Source organism: Pinus tabuliformis, chromosome 3_1 (assembly GCF_031772625.1).
Source record: "Pinus tabuliformis cultivar Carrire ecotype Pingquan chromosome 3_1, CPIR1, whole genome shotgun sequence".
Taxonomy (NCBI): domain Eukaryota; kingdom Viridiplantae; phylum Streptophyta; class Pinopsida; order Pinales; family Pinaceae; genus Pinus; species Pinus tabuliformis.
Window position 1 is genome coordinate 429049805 of NC_142301.1, and position 17109 is coordinate 429066913.

At 38.5% G+C, this 17109-nt stretch overlaps 1 protein-coding gene across 1 annotated transcript; it reads right to left on the reverse strand.

Annotated features, from left to right (window-relative positions):
• Positions 1-795: 795 nt before the first annotated feature.
• Positions 796-1158, reverse strand: LOC149187590 (phloretin 2'-O-glucosyltransferase-like). The gene has a single exon (XM_089409702.1). The coding sequence runs from the start codon at positions 1156-1158 to the stop codon at positions 796-798; it is 363 nt and encodes a 120-aa protein (XP_089265828.1).
• Positions 1159-17109: the final 15951 nt, after the last annotated feature.

Consider the following 17109-nt stretch of genomic DNA (forward strand, 5'->3'; position numbering starts at 1 on the left):
ATGAAACTCACCATTCAGGCCTTGAGCGTTATACCTGGCGGGCAATACAATACAGTGAATTTAAAATTGGGGTTCCATTCCAAAGCACAATTTATATCCAGAGGGCATATAGAACTCTAGCCTAGATTTATTCTGGAGTAGTCTGTTGCGGTTGAAGAATTGCTGGGAAGGTTAAAAGTGATTTGAATTCTGTAAAAATATTTTTAAAATTTTTACAAAGGTGGTGTTTAAAATAGATTCAACAACATCAAAAATTTAGATAAATAGGAAGAAAGTCAAAAATGTTCTGAATCCTAGTAAAAAATTTTAAAAATCTTATAAAAACAATATTTGAATCATCATATGATGAAAATAAATTCAGCACCAACAACAACTTTTAAAGCACTTAAAATTATGAAATTTAACCATTTTTATTTAACAAAAATCCCTTCAAATTATGAGCAACATTTCCATAAGAGTAAAAAAGACGACTTCGGCATTCATTTTCATATAAACAGCGGAATCTGTTATGAGAAGAGACTCTCTCTTTTAAACTCGAAACTCTTAAAGTGTGCATCCATAAAATTGATATATTAATTCTAATTTAACACAATCACAATAACTGAAATACAGGTTGAAGGAGGGCAATACTGTCGAAGTTTTACTAAAATAAGCAACTCTCTTAATTATATAAAATAAGCAACTCTCTTAATTATATTTTCAGAGGCGTGACATATTCAAATTGCATACAGAGATTACACATTTAATGATGGTGTGATGCCTACAGAGATTACAGATTTAATGATGATGTTAGGTCTACAGAGACATGATTTCGGAGACGAACAGGTTTAGATTCTTTGTGGAGGATCCGCCCTCGGCCACCGCTGCTCTGACAGCCGCCTTCAGTTCTCCGACTCTCTCTCTCAATTCCTGCCCCGTTTCTTCCATCATTAACATTTTCACAATTCTTTCCACGTCCTCTCTTGTGACCAGCCAATTCTGGTCGATTCTCTGCGGTGCCTCCAGTGCGATCTGGATCTCGTCCACCACAAACTTTGAGTTGAAGTGCTGCTCTGCATACAGCGGCCATGCAATCATGGGAACCCCCATCGTCGTCGTCTCCAGCACGGCGTTCCATCCGCAGTGCGACATAAAGCCCCCTGTAGCAGGATGCGCCATGAGTTCATTTCAAGATTGTCCTAACCCACCATTCTGTTGTGAAATTCTTGGCACGAAAGAAGCATTTGAATTTTTGGGCACCCACCGGTCTGTTGTGAAATTCTTGGCGCGGAAGAAGCATTTGAATTTTTGGGCATGGAGATAGCATTGAAGGCATATCTGCGAAGAAATCTCTGGAGCTGTACACTTGCCAAAAAATAAATGGGCCTGTCCCTTCCTCGACGTTGCTGAAATATCCAGTGGTCACGTCAGTATTTTCTGGTGGAGGCTGGAGTCATTTCCCGGCCAGAGCGCTGCCGTCCCGTTACATGCCATGCATGTATGGTGAAGATGCTAGGCGATTGCTGGCCGACTTGAGGTCCCATCATAGCACTCTTAAACCGCATTTATGACCCAATAGCATGGGTTTTATTTGTTGCCCACATCGTTGCATTGCACGGTCGGCACACTCGTTCATATAATGGCCCTCTTCATCGTTGGGACAGGCGTTCGAGTACATAGTTGTATGTCACTACATCAGATTTTCTTGGACTCGTGGCCAGATTTTCTTCCACCTAAAATAAATACTAGAGAAAGTCATCATTAAAATATGTGTATACCATTAATGAAGAAATTATGATCCTTACTAACTTACCGGCGAGGAACCCGGTTCGCCGCAGTCACTGATATGCACCATGGATCCACCATGAACAAGTTCCGTACATCTCAACGCTTCTTAAGTTGTGTAATTGGGACTTGTATATGGATACCTTATAAGCATAATGGTGAGCACTGAGGCATCCGCGGGTTTGGAATTTGAAAAACAGATTTCCCGTTAAATTGGACCCATGTATGTTTGTTTTACCTGTCAAATATTTTGGTGGTCAATTAGCAACTTTACTGGGCATCATTAAATGCTATTGTTGACGGTACAGAGGGAATTGGGTTTGAAAGCATTTAAATCCGACGATTTCCATGTCACCCAAACATAGTCATATCTAATGTTATTAGAGTTTGTTCATTTCCGGTGAGTAGAGCTGAACTTGCAAAATCAAGTATTTCATGTTTAGATTTTCATAATTTACACACATTTTTATGATATCAAAAAGTAAATAACAGATTAAAAATATTTTTAATCAAAAAAATTTAGATATCAGTTTCTAATCACTCCGCACCACAATATTAAATACCTTGCAGAATGCATAAAAAAGTATTGAATCTAAAACACTCAAGAACCAACCATCTTTTAACACTTTCTTTTTTCCTTTCAAACTAAACCCACACAACTCAATTTAACAATACCTCATGGACTCAACCACCTTTAACACTCTGCCGCAGTATTTATGAATGTACCGCTAAATGATTAGACACTACCGTCGAATTCCATAATCCGCTGAACACACTGGAGAGAATCATAATTGCAATCTCAGTGTGTCAGTGTAGGCTCTCTCTCTTGCATTTACATCGTCGAAGTCATGGTTCGTTGTTTATCATAGTTACTTATTTTTAATTTAAATTTTGTCAATCAAGTAGTAGATTTTTGGTTAAATTTGATTTGCCTTTCGAAATAAACGGAGTTCCATCTCCACAAATCAGGACTGAGATCTCCGCTTCAGTGTTCAACGGATTCCACCATATAACAACGCATTGAAGTAATATAATGATATGTGGTTTGACAGTAAGTCTATTTAGGCGAAGCCTGGGAGACCACAGTTCAAATCTCATTGAGTACACTGGCCTGTTGTGGTGATAGCTAAAGGGGCAGATTCCCCAATCCCGTCTTGGCAGGCACGTAAGTCTAGCTCTTGCTAAAATCATAGGATAGCTCTTGCTAAAATCATAGGATCTTAGTATATCGACCTGTAGGTAGTGTGTTATAGAGGTAAGTTTATTTGGGCGAAGCCTTGGAGACCGCACTTCAAAGGCGCAGATTCCGGTCTTGGTAGGCACGTGAGTCTAGCTCTTGCTAAAATCATAGGATAACTCTTGCTAAAATCATAGGATCTTAGTATATCGACTTGCATACCCCTCGTGTTATAGAGGGAGCTACGAGAATTGTTAGATGTACTCTTGGGTGTTATAGAAACAGCGACAAAAATTGATCCTAAATTTCCCATAAATTAAAACTCACAATTACCAATTCACTCACCATATAATTGAAGAAAACAACGCACCACCGTATCTTTAGACATGAGCACAACGTATAAAAAAGTAAATGCGTTTTAGTATCCGAGTGGTTCAACTACAAGTAGGTTTGATTTACCCCACCAAATCAATTGAGGGGAAGAAATACCTTATGCAAGTGAACTAGCCCATATCCGTGGCCAAATAAATCATTTTCGCTTTATGTTATCCTTAGTTTCCCCTTTTTGGCTTCTTTTCGTAGTGGCTTTATGTTGCATGGGGATCACACTAAATCCAAAGACATCCTAATAAGTGTTCCCCGAAAGGAAAATCCTAATAAATATACGTGTTCATAAGATCAGGAGAGTAAATGATTTATAATAAATATTGAAAGTTAATTACATTTAGAAAGGAAATAGTTTTGATGTAAGTGAATTACTAGAGTGTAAAAATTGGTTAATTTTTATTTAATATTGGTTAAGTTTTAATATATAGGTATTTTTTATTTTTATATGATAAAGATGTTGTAATTTTGTATGATAAAGATGTTGTAATGTTAAAAACATATTTGATCAAAATAAAATAAATTATTAATTTTATTAATTTTTATAAATTATTGTTATTAGTTTTTTGATTTCCAGTTTTATGAGAACTTATGGTATTCATGTTGAATATAGTTTATTTAAAGAAGGAAATTAAACCAGCTTAGATCCATTTTAAATCTCGATTACCAAGGGCCAAAAAGAATCAAAATTCTTGAGATGCAAATTTCTTTTAGAGTGAAAAGAGATTTGATCCCTTTGGATAAAAAAATAAAAAATAAAATAAAAAAAATAAAAATTAGACTAAGTACTTTATAAAGCTTATCGAAAAAAATTTCATTTTCAAAATCATGTACATTTTTTAAAAAATCATAAGTTTTTTTTAATTTGAGAAAATGGAATGTCTTAAAGGTTGTTTTAAATCTATTTATATATCCAAAAGTATATTTTAAATAACAAAAAATCATAAGCTAACCAAAAATTATATTGTGAAATTCCAACTAAAAAATCATCTCCTCTATTAATTAAACTATACTATTTTATAATTAATTAAAAAACTTAATTAAACTAAATTTTCATATCTATAAACATCATTTAATTTTCAAAAATTAATATTTAAATCAAATAAAAATCCAAAAACATTAAAATTGTCCCATACTCTTGGAACTCTCCCTGGTAATCAAAATTCTAGACACCTAAGAGGTGGGATCTTCCTGCCATAGTTATTCACAATAAAATTTCATTTGAAATCCAGTATGTCCAAAAATTTCTAACATTGTTTTTGGAAAATACATAGTTGCCTTAATTTCTATATACTTTAGGGTTTCGAAATTCCCTTGTTGGGTTTATTGATATATGCTAAAGAAATTTGTGTGAAATTTTTTCTTAATAATGTAAAGTGGTTGAAATCTAACTCCATTATAATAAGAAGGCTAGGTGAAAGGCTAGTTGAAATATAATTCCATTACTATGATATTAATATAGATGTTGATTGATAAGTGATAAGATTTAAAGTATGTGGAACAAAAATTTATTAATATAAATTAGTTGAAATCTAATTCCATTATTATATTGTTTGATTTTAGACTTTTGTGATCCATATTAATTTTGATAAATTCTTTCAGATTAATCACATCATGAGTTTTCGATGGATGTTTCGAACTATCTAATGTGGTTCATCATGAGGAGAAAGGTGAAAAACACAGTCAGTCAAAATATTTAAATAGCAAGGATGCATATGTTCCAGAGTTAATCGTTAAGAAATAGCTCTTATGAATTAGTCCTTAAAAAATTAATTGAATAAATTTATTATTGTTTTGTTATGTTTTATTTTAATTTATTAATATTTTTAATTAAAATAATATTGAATTCGAAATTAGTTAGATTAATTTAATAATATAATAAGAATTGAATATTTGTAAATATATAATTAAAAATAAGTTTAATATGGTTATTATTAAAAATGAATAATATTCAACAATTATATTTAAATATTATTATATTAAAAGATTGGATCATATTTTAATAGCGAGGTCAAAGAGGATATAAATTGCAATATAAAAATAAAAATAATCAATTATTAGTTATTATATTTATTTTTAAAAAATTATGAAAAGAGGGTGGGGATCCAACTTCTACTTAACTTCCAACCATAGTCCCTATTAAGATTAATAGCTCATTTTTCAATTTCAATGGGTTCTCGAAGCTTCCTATGATGGAAGTGATCAATCTTGGTGATGACCCGAGAATCCTCGATGCAGACATGGTGATTGGATTTCACTACATGTTCAGCTAAAGCCGAGGAACGAGAGCAGTTGTGCATAATATCTGCTGCATGTTCTTGGATTCGTCGGTTAATGGAGCGGCAAGTTTCCCCAATGTAGGGAATCCCACAGGAAAATGGGATGGAGTAGACCCCTTTCATGTCTTTAGAGTTTACTGGGTCTTTGATGGATTTAAGAGAATTTCTAATGGTATTAAGGGGTTTGAAGGTCGCAGAAACTTTGTTCTTTTTTAGGATATGAGAAATCTTATTGGTGGTCCCTTGAATAAAATAAAGTTGAACATTGGAGATTATATCGTCACGAAAAGGTTTAATCCTTGATTCTTTACTAGCCCTTAGAAAAGCTTTGAGGCCTTGCTGCATGTTATCACCATTATTTTCAAAAACTTTCAGAAGATGATATTTTTCCTCTTCTAAGTGATTCTCATAAGAAATTCTTAGAGCACGAGTCGCAAGGGTGTTGAGAGCCCCGATTTTTTGTGCTGGAAAATGATGAGGACTGGCATGAAGATATTGTTCAGTGTGTGTTTTCTTGCGAAAAACCCGGTGAGAGACAGTACCATCATCCATTCTAGAGAGGAGAATATCAAGAAAAGGGAGACATCCATCTACCTCGATTTCCATCGTGAATTTGATGGAGTCAAATTGGGAATTAAGATGGTTGAGAAACAGATTTGATTTTTCACGACCATGGGGCCACACGATATTAGTATCATCAACAAACCTCTTCCATCGCTTGGGGCGAAGTGGAGCAGAGGCTAAAGCTTTGCTCTCAAAATCTTCCATGAACAAGTTGGCAACTATTGGGGAAAGAGGAGAACCTATTGCAACCCCACGAGTCTATTCATAAAACTCACCCTGGAAGCTGAATAATATAGAGGTAAGGCATAGACCAACCAATTTGGTTGTGTTCTCATCGTAACACAAGTAATGATATAGATGGCTTCTTGAATAGGGATATTAGTATAAAGGGAACAACATCAAAGCTTTGATGTTGTCATTAATCGTGTTACTGATGAGAACACAGCCAAATTGGTTGGTTTATGCCTTACCTCTACATTTTTCAGCTTCCAGGGTGAGCTCTATGCACAAACTTGTGGGGTTGCGATGGGTTCTCCTCTTTCCCCTATAGTTGCCAACTTATTCATGGAAGATTTTGAGAGCAAAGCTTTAGCCTCTGCTCCACACCACCCCAAGCGATGGAAGAGGTTTGTTGATGATACTAATATCGTGTGGCCCCATGGTCGTGAAAAATTAAATATGTTTCTCAACCATCTTAATTCCCAGTTTGACTCCATTAAATTCATGATGGAAATCGAGGTAGATGGATGTCTCCATTTTCTTGATATTCTCCTCTCTAGAATGGATGATGGTACTATCTCTCACCAGGTTTTTCGCAAGAAAACGCACAATGAATAGTATCTGCATGCCAATTCTCATCATTTTCCAGCACAAAAACTCGGGGTTCTCAACACCCTTGCGACTCGTGCTCTTCTTATGAGAATCACTTAGAAGAGGAAAAATCTCATCTTCTGAAGTTTTTGAAAATAACTTCTATAGCATGTAGCAAGGCCTCAAAGCTTTTCTAAGGGCTAGTAAAGAATCAAGGATTAAACCTTCTCGTGACGATACAATCTCCAGTGTTCAACTTCCTTTTATTCAAGGGACCACCGATAAGATTTCTCATATCCTCAAAAAGAACAAAGTTTTTGTGACCTTCAAACCCCCTAATACCATTAGAAATTCTCTTACATTTGTCAAAGACCCTGTAAACCCTAAAGACATGAAAGGGGTCTACTCCATCCCATGTTCCTATGGGATTCCCTACATTGGGGAAATCGGCCGCTCCATTAACTAGAGAATCCAAGAACATGCAGCAGATATTAAGCACAACCGCTTTCGTTCCTCGGCTTTAGCTGAACATGCAGTGAAATCCAATCACCATGTCTGCATCGAGGATTCCCAAGTCATCACCAAGATTGATCACTTCCATCATAGGAAGCTTCGAGAAGTTATTGAAATTGAAAAATGTGTTATTAATATTAACAAGACGATGGTTGGAAGTTAAGTAGAAGTTGGATCCCCGCCCTCTTTTCATAATTTTTTCTTTTAATAATTAATAATTGATTATTTTTATTTTTATATTGCAATTTATATCCTCTTTGACCTCCCTATTAAAATATTATCCAATCTTTTAATATAATAATATTTAAATATAATTTTTGAATATTATTCATTTTTAATAATAACCATATTAATCTTATTTTTAATTATATATTTAAAAATATTCAATTATTATTATATTATTAAATTAATCTAACTAATTTTGAATTCAATATTATTTTAATTAAAAATATTAATAAATTAAAATAAAACACAACAAAATAATAATAAATTTATTCAACTATTTTTTTAACGGCTAATTCATAACAGTGATTTCCTAATGGCTAACTCTGGAACAAATGCATCCTTGCTATTTAACCATTTTGACTGGCTGATTTTTCACCTTTGTTTCCTAATGGCTAACTGTGGAACAGATGCATCCTTGCTATTTAACCATTTTGATTGACTGATGATGATGAACCACATTAGATGGTTCGAAACGTGGACCAAAAACTCACGATGATGATGTGATTAATCTGAAAGAATTTATCAAAATCCATTATTATAATTATGATTTTTATAATAACATTTTTTGGTAAAAATTACATAAAAGATATTCTCGTCCAAGCGTTTCACGACAAGATGAGGAGCCAGTCCAGGCATTGTAATAAATACATGTAGAGAGTTGCTAACTAGTCGTTAGGGAATAACAGCTAGTTTGACTAAGAGCAGAAATTAGTAATTAGGTTTTAAACAAGAAAGATAAGGTAATCTAATTAAAGAATTTAAATTTATAAAAAAATTATCGAATTAAATTTTTATTAAATGTTTTTGTAATAATATTATTAATAATTGGTATTTTAATAAAATAATATTATAAACCAAGTAGTTATAATATGTTAACTTAATTTTTGTTAATAAAATAATTAATTTTATTAAAACTTTTTATAACCCCTTATAACCTTATTAATATTAATTATTATATATAATATTTTAAAAATATTAATATTAATATTAATAGGTTTAAGTCAATTCATAACCCCAAATATTAACTAATTTTAAAGTGTCATCAGGTGGATTAACAAATAATAATATAACAATAATTAGTAACAATATTAAATAGTAATAAAAAATAAAAATAAATTGTAAACAATATTGTTAACTAAATACTTAGGAGATTAACAAATATTATTCTAAGAAAAATTAGTATTAATATTAAATAAAATAAAATTATTAAAAATAAATAAATTAAAATATATATAAATTATATATATATATAGGAAAAGAGAGCGGGAATCCAGCATCTGCTGATACTCCAACCATTATCTCTATTTAAATTAACAGGGCTCTTTTCAATTTCTAAGGCCTCCCTAGATTTACGATGATGGAAATGGTCAATCCTAGCAATGACCCTAGCCTCTTCAATGCAGATGTGACGATTGGTTTTTCGTACATGCTCTGCCAAAGCGGAGGAGCGAGACCTTCCATGCTTGATGTCTGCAGCATGTTCACAATTTATGATTTTGTTGTGAAATTTTTTTCTAAATATAAAATTTTACATTTTTTGTAATTTTAAGATTCTTGGTAAAAAATATCAATCTCAAGCTCTCACTTAGCTAATACTCTTTGTTATATTTGTCCCTATTAAGCTTTAGTATATCACATAAATTATAATTGTAATATTTTGTAATATAAAGCTAATCAAATAAAATAGGCAATGTGGTTTATTATTTTAGAATTTAAAACACGGTATCATATTAATATTATTATATTATTATTATTATGCAACTTTAAGGCCATGACCAAGCCAGACACCAAATTGGTGTACAATGTTGATGGTTTGCTACAAGTTCGAGTGCAAGATGTCAAGCGAGCCTAAGTTAGAGATCTACATTAAGCCTAAGTGTTGGGCATGGGATCCCCCGTGGTAGGTTTTGGGGCTTAAAGCCCGCGTTTTGGTCAATTGTATTGTAAGATTCCACGAAGTACAGGCGCGGAGCGTGAAAGTCTAATATGAGTCTTAGGGTTGTCTACCCTAAGAATGGTAAAATAATGTAAAGTTGTGTCGGCCTACCCATGGTCCGCAGACCATGGGATTGTATAAATAGAGCGAGGCTCTAAGTGTAAAGACAGTTTTTGTGGCAATAAAGTAATAGATAGATGTGAAGGCATGATTGGAGCATAGGGGGAAGTTAAAGTGTATTGGGTCATAGTAGTAGGAAGAGGCTCTGCAGCTGAGTGCGTAGAGGCCTAGTAGAGTCTGCAGCTGAGAGTGCAAGGCGGAGTCAGTTCTGTAAGTGGGATTGTACTTGAAAGGGAATACTAATAAAGATAAGTTTGTTTCGAAATATTGTGCATCTACATTCCTGTTTATCTTTATGCATTTATATTGTTTATGATTACGCGCACTTACCTGAATGTTGAATGAAGTAATAAGAATATTGGGCCCTCACAAGTTAAGTTAAGCATTAATATAATAACGCAATAAGAATAGAGATCAGGGTAGTACTTTCTTCATGCCCTTATAGAGATGTGGGGAGGTAGTCACAGGTCGCAAAGGATAGACAGTTGCGTGGAGTAGTGCAAGCGCACAGGTTCGGACCGCGAACCTCCAGAAACTTTATCAAGACATCCCTAGGGTGCAGAAACCTAGTTCCAGCACCCTCCCATACTACTTCGGGTGAGACCTCAGTCCGCGCTCCGCGCACTGTTGCTGAAAGGGCTAGTAGTACCAGGATTTGCTTGGCTAAATCACTTCTGAACCTTGGTCAGGCCACACTAAGCCAAAAAATGGTTCCATTGCCCGGACCGGGATCTGCATAAGGGATGTCTGATGTCGTGCCACTGGAACCCAACTAAAAAGGAAATTGAAGAGTGGTTGGACAAGAAGATTCACGAGTTCGAGACACAGGAAAATAGAACTCCACACGTATCTAAGAAAAAGTGGTTGGATCACTACGTGTATACAGAAATCCACGAGATTTTCTTTGCATCCTTTTCTTCTGAACTGTATGAGTGGGTCGCGAGGTTAGCCGACAGTCAGGGAAGGTGTAAGCTCGACCAATCGATAGTGTGGACTCCAGAATTAGTGTTCAAACTGGAAGCCTCAGAAGATAAGATAGCGCGAGCTGTGAACCACTGGCTCGACAGAATAATAGGAGGATTTATCACTGAGTTCGCAATGGACACGACCGTAAGTTATAGCGAGGCAGAGCAACATTTTCTCAAGGGATCGCGAGGTAAGTATATAAAATCTTTGAATACCTGGATTAAGATATTGTTATGTGAAAAGCGGGTTATGCAAATAAATCAATGTTTAGGACTACACGGAGTGGAAGAATCTACAAAAGCAGAAATAGTGAAGAATTAGAAAACAATCCCTTAATTTCACCCTCAGAGGAGAGCGAGGGCGAACTCGCGAAAGTTTCTCCAAGAAGCGTGGTCAGTTTGATAAAGCAACGGATTCCGCAGTTACCACCCACACCGCCACCCACTTCACGTCCTTCACCTCCATCTTCACCCACTCCACCTCCACCACCTCCACGATTCGGTATGTTGAGCGTGATCAAACTACCAGTATTCAGAGGAGTAGGGAGTGAGGATCCGGACCAATTCTGGTTCGTGGTAAGAGCAGTATGGGAAGCACAAGGTGTCACAGATGACAACATTAAGAGGGCTACATTAGTGAGCGCGCTGCAGGATTGCGCATTAACGTGGTACATCAAGCACTCTAACGACCACCCAAATGCAGGGATAGCAGAGATCCAGAATGTGTTGAACAGAAAATTTATCAGGCCAAAATCAGTGACCCAGTCAATCATCGAGTTTAAAGAGATCGCGATGCTTCCAGGCGAGACCCCCTGGGATCTAGACCAAAGGTTGAAGAGTATGATCCGCGAGGCCAATATGACGTTAACAGATGTACAGCATCGCGCATGGTTTGTAGCATCTCTGACACCACACTTAAGGACGACACTGTCACAACAGAAACTTTCTACCCAAGTCGAAGCGTTGGAGATGGCGATGAGATTACATGAGACCTCGATACAGGACCCTAGGTTGGGATTTCAGCAAATCCATGCGCAACTACAGAATCTATGTTTGGAAATTCAAAGCTTGAAGCAGGATAGGGCACTACGGTCAGAGGCGCGCGAGGAAGTATGGTGCATAAAATGCAAAGGCCAAGGTCATGACAAGGATCACTGTCCAGTGTTCACGAACTACTTGGCAGGAGGAGGGCCAATGCCGTTGAGACTGGAGGAACAGGTAGGGCCGAGCGCAGCACCCACTTTATGGTGTGCGATCTATCAGATAGGAGGGAAACACATGACAGACAATTACCATTTGCTGCAGAAATATACATAGGCACCCCAACAATTGTTTTGTAATTTCTGCAGGTCAGTAGGCCACGATGAGCGCACTTAACGCAGTTACGAGCTAATGATGGATTGGACCCCAGCCTATAGGATGCAAACCAAAATGCGAGCCCTTGACCCAGATGCGGGGATGGCGCGCGCTGGATTTCAAGGGCGAGGTCGAGGACAAGGAGGAATGGGACTAGGAAGGGGCCGCGAACAATTAATTTTTTACAATTATGGAGGACCAAGGCACTATACCCGCGACTGTACCAACCCGACGAGGATATCCTGTACATATTGTGCTCAGTTTGATCATGAAACAATAGACTATCCTACGTTGATCACAAATATGCGCGAAAAAGGGGTATTCCAGCCTCCTCCGATTCAGAATATAAAAATGATGAGGTCTGAACCGCGCGAAGAGGACCCAAATGTAAACATGATGCTCAGAAGTGGTGCGACCATGGGAGAGGATAGGGGAAAGCAGCTAGAGGAAAGTACGTGGGTTCACAAGGCTCCTACAAAGGAACCCAAGTTTGACTTAGAACACGCAAAGGAGACATTCATGGAAGCTAAGAAGAGCTTCGCAGAGGCGTCCACTTCAAGTAGTAAGGATCAACTAGAGCCAGGAATGGATCCTTCAATGCTTACTACCTTTATGGAGACATGCATGAAATTGTTGTGCGACAACAAGGCGGTTAAAGGACTACAAGAACTGATCACCAAGTGTGCGGGTTCAGGGGAACCTCGCGTAGTCCATAAATTGGGGAAGCATGCATTGCACACTGGAAAGGAGATGAGGTTGACTACACAGATTGATGAGTATGAAATGGATCAGGTAATCCTAGATCTGGGTTCGGACACAAATGTATTACCAAAGTAAACATGGGAACGTATGGGCAGGCCCGCATTACAGTGGTCCCCTATTCAATTACGAATGGTGAACCAACAGAAGATTTTGCCCATGGGAAGGTTGCAAGGGGTAACAGTTGATATTGAAGGCATGAGCACGTAGACGAATTTCGAAGTAATAGAGATTGTTGATGACAACAATCCTTATCCCGCGTTGTTAGGAATAGACTAGGCCACCAATATGAACAAATTCATCAATCTAAAGAAGCGCAAAATGATCTTCGAGAAAAAGTCGCCACGTGTAGTAGTCCCACTGGACCCAGCCAAAGGAGCGCGCTACACTAAACCAGTGTGCGATGATGATCTTGATTGTATTTACAAGATAACTGCGTGAGACCAGGATTGGGTGAATCCAACTACAAATGGGAGGATCTCATGGGAGCGTGAAAGCTCCTGCACTTCAGATTCAGACGAAGAAGCAGAACGATGGCAGAATCGGTTGCACGAAGTGACAACGCTAAATTGCAACATGATGATTAGATTACTGTGTTGTGTGACAACGGAAGCAAGAGAGTTGCTGACATATGATGGGCTGACAGTGATGGATGAATTCCTGAGCAAATTTGAAAGTGCAGTGCTAGAACAACAGTGGTTCGATGCGTTGAAATGGGAACTGTGTGCAACACCTGCACGATGGTGAGGTACACATCAAGGAAATTTTGAGGACTCACGCAGATGTAGAAGGATGATGCGCCTACGGTTTTGAAACCCCCAACTTTGAACGAGAATCGAGCGGCAAGGATGGAGCAACTTGCGCGCCCACCTGTGTAGATGGGTACAGACATGTGTTATGTAGCCCACTCAAGCACACCCCAAACAAAGGATTGAAAATTAGAACAGCACGCAACAGCAGGAAAGGCGACGCACACCACAAACATTCCACGTAGAAGCATTCAAGAAGGTATGCGGAGTCCTGAACAGGGTTCACTAGGTGAGACGAACTAAGTGGGACCTGCGCATACTAACAGTTTGATGGGCCTATAGGGAAATGTGCAAAAGCCTGAGCACGGAGATGATTCTAAAGCTGAAGAGTAGAGTTGAGACCATAATTTTGGAAGAAGGAAATCCTCACGCAATAGCTCTCATAGGTGGGACAACACGTGAGGACCTAGACGAAGGAATTATGCAGTTACAAGAAGCCACGCGCGGTGCTGACTATCGTGAGGGTAATTGAGGAGTGCCCGCGGACTAGGCTAGAAGGTGAATTGAAGCCTCGCACAAGCGGTGCAACCACCTGACTATCCGTAGGGAGCACAGTCTCAGTGCTTCAAGCAGTTGAAAGAGAGCGCGAGACTATAAAAGAGTATGTATGGGAGCTGTGCGATAAGGAGGTCGTGCGCAGGATCAGTATGTCACAAGGGTCGCGCCCATGCATAGGGGGCCACGCTGCTGCGTGGGTAGGTTGGGAGGTGACCATTGGTGTCACTATTCACGACAAGATGTCTAATTTAAGGCAAAGAGGAGCAGGCGGCGGGCAATTAAGACACGAATTAAGAGCTAGATTTGGGAAGATCTTCCGCCAAGAATGCATTAATGACTCAAAAGTGGGGGGAATGGTCAAATTCAAATTCAAAAGATGCTATAAAACCCCTAGGGCTAGCCACAAGGCAACACTTGTTTGTTTGAGAATTGAGCAATTACAGAGCAGTAAGTGTCGTGTACTCTTACCACCTTTGACTGTATACACGATCATTGTTGCCAGAACAAGAGTGTGATTCACCGAAGATACCGTGAAGCCCCATATGGCCCATGAGGAGCTCGAAGAGGCAGTAGTTGCGTCGGAAGTTCCAAAATCACCACGAACGCCACGGCCGAAGAAAGATAAGCAGACTATGGGCCCAGTCCGTGTATCCCCAAGAAACCCACAATTTGGAAAATTGTCAATGGCAGAAAAGGGAAAAGTCATCACTGTTGAATCAGACGAAGAGGAGGAAGACTTGCAAGCTCTAATCACTCAAATTGAGGTGCAAGATGATGTGGCAGAGGATGTCTCACCAATGCCTTCCGCAACAAAGTTACCTACGTACGTCCCCCTGTGGAAAGGGAAAGCCAAGATATCGAAAGACCTGGAGGCCACGAAGAGTGCGCTCCAGACCCCGCTCCTCCCTGACGGGATAAGGTTTGAAGGTCCACCTTTGGGATGAATACCTACCATGAAGTTCGAGGATTGGGACCTTGTAGATAGCGAGAAGTTCCCACACCTGGCCACGGAGAGTTTAATGAAGCAGAAATGGTTGCGTGGTGTGGAGAAGGTTGAGTTACTCCATCTGCGATGGATACCCCACTACCATGACCCACCCATCACCATTTTCGTCATCAGGCAATTGTTGTGCCTAGTGCATGATGGATATCTCTGGCTGGAGGAGCTGATTCCCATCATGGCTGACCTAATTCATACAATTTCTCGACTGCCCTTTAAAGGACACGACCCCGCGGCCATAACAGGAAAATGCAGTGACTTGGCCCTCGCAGAAGCCATGAAGGCCAAGTATAAACTATAGAATAAAAAGTGGGGGTACGCACTAGCAAGCATTAAGGACAAGGGGGTGCGTGTAGCCACCTAGCTGCTAACCGGTAAGCTAATAATGAAATGTCGCGTCGACGAAGTACCTGTTAGCACTTGAAATTTCACCTCAGGCTGAGAAAAGCAAACCTCAAAGCTACATCAAACCATTCAGCCTCGTAGCTAGCCCTACGGGGCAGGAGAAGGCTCTCTCCGGTCAATCTCGGTAGATATTTCAATAGGATGAGATGACCAACAAGGTAGCACTAATATTAGGCTAGTAAACTGATTATAAAGGTTGATTTGGGGATTTTTGGGGTTTTTGGTGGCAAATTGAGGAGCTGCAATTTAGGGTGCGGGGATTTGACACAGTTTCTGCAGGGGGGTCTTTTGGGCGAGGTAGGAGCCCGTATTGATGCCTTTAACTGAAATGAATGGTGAGGAATGAAATATGAGGAGCTAAAGAGAGAAAACAATCACTTTGAATTCTCTTTAGACAGAAGAAAACATTGAAATTAAACAAATTTAAAAGCAGAGCATGGCTAGCATGAATTCATACTTTAACACTTCATTTGTTTAATGTGCAGCAGTAAAGAAAGGAAATGAATCACATAACAAAGCTTACAAGAACATGAAGAAACACACCATCAACACATGAGTCCACAAGAATCCCAAAGATGACTGCAAAACCCTGGTCTTCTTTAGCCAAAAATTGCAGAGATACAAGTGATAATACAATGATAGCTTCTCCCTCAAGAGTCCAACCTTCCAACCCCTGAAAATGATTAAGAAAATACATAATATAGGCAAGCCAACCTCTTCCCTTGCCTCTAGGGGTCGAGCTCATCCTTCTAGGAGTTGTTTCAACTAATTCTAAACTGAGCACTTAAATCTAGGCAGTCAAAACAACTTGCCTTTATAAGCTAGGAAACCAATCCATTCATTAAATATTTACCCTTGACATGAATGAATCTTCTAGAAGTGTTAAACAAGAGTAAAAGTGTCTTAGATTTACCAAAATTACATCAAAGATAATCATCTTCAACCCCAAAAAGTCAAACCAAGTCAAACTGTGCTTTTCCGAGCTGTACAGTGAAATCTGGCAAAGTCTGCTCAACGGGTCGCGCACATCTTCTCAACGGGTCGCGCACATTGGGAGCTCTGTTTGAGGCACTTACAGGTGTCAGAATTGGGTGCAGAATAGCTCGTTGGAAAGGAATGCGAGTCTACTTTCCAACCCAACTTGAATTTTTTAATTTGGAGGTCATTTTCCTAGTCAAAACTCAATTCTCCCAAGACTGCTTTCTGCAACTCAAAAAAGGGGCAGAAAGTCAAATTTTGCATGTATTTTGACCTTTTCGAGGCCCAAAACTCCATAACAACTCAAGTCCATCCATAGGCATATGTAACTTTGCATGAAAAATCTAGAAATGCTGAGTTTTTGCAAAAAGGAGCTGCCATGACAAAGGGTCTCACCGGGGGTGAGACCCGTTGAGGAGCCAAAACCTGTAAATTTCCAAAAATTGCCAAAATTACCAAAATTCTCAAATTTTTTTGGGATTTGAGCTGTCGCTAGGCTATTGAGTGCCTTGATCCTTCAGTGAGGCCTCAACCAAGATATGGAGGGGATCGGCCCTCTTTCGCCTT

Coding starts and splice junctions, on each gene's coding strand:
- LOC149187590 (XM_089409702.1), bottom strand. CDS start 1,158: ATGGCGCATCCTGCTACAGGGGGCTTTATGTCGCACTGCGGATGGAAC.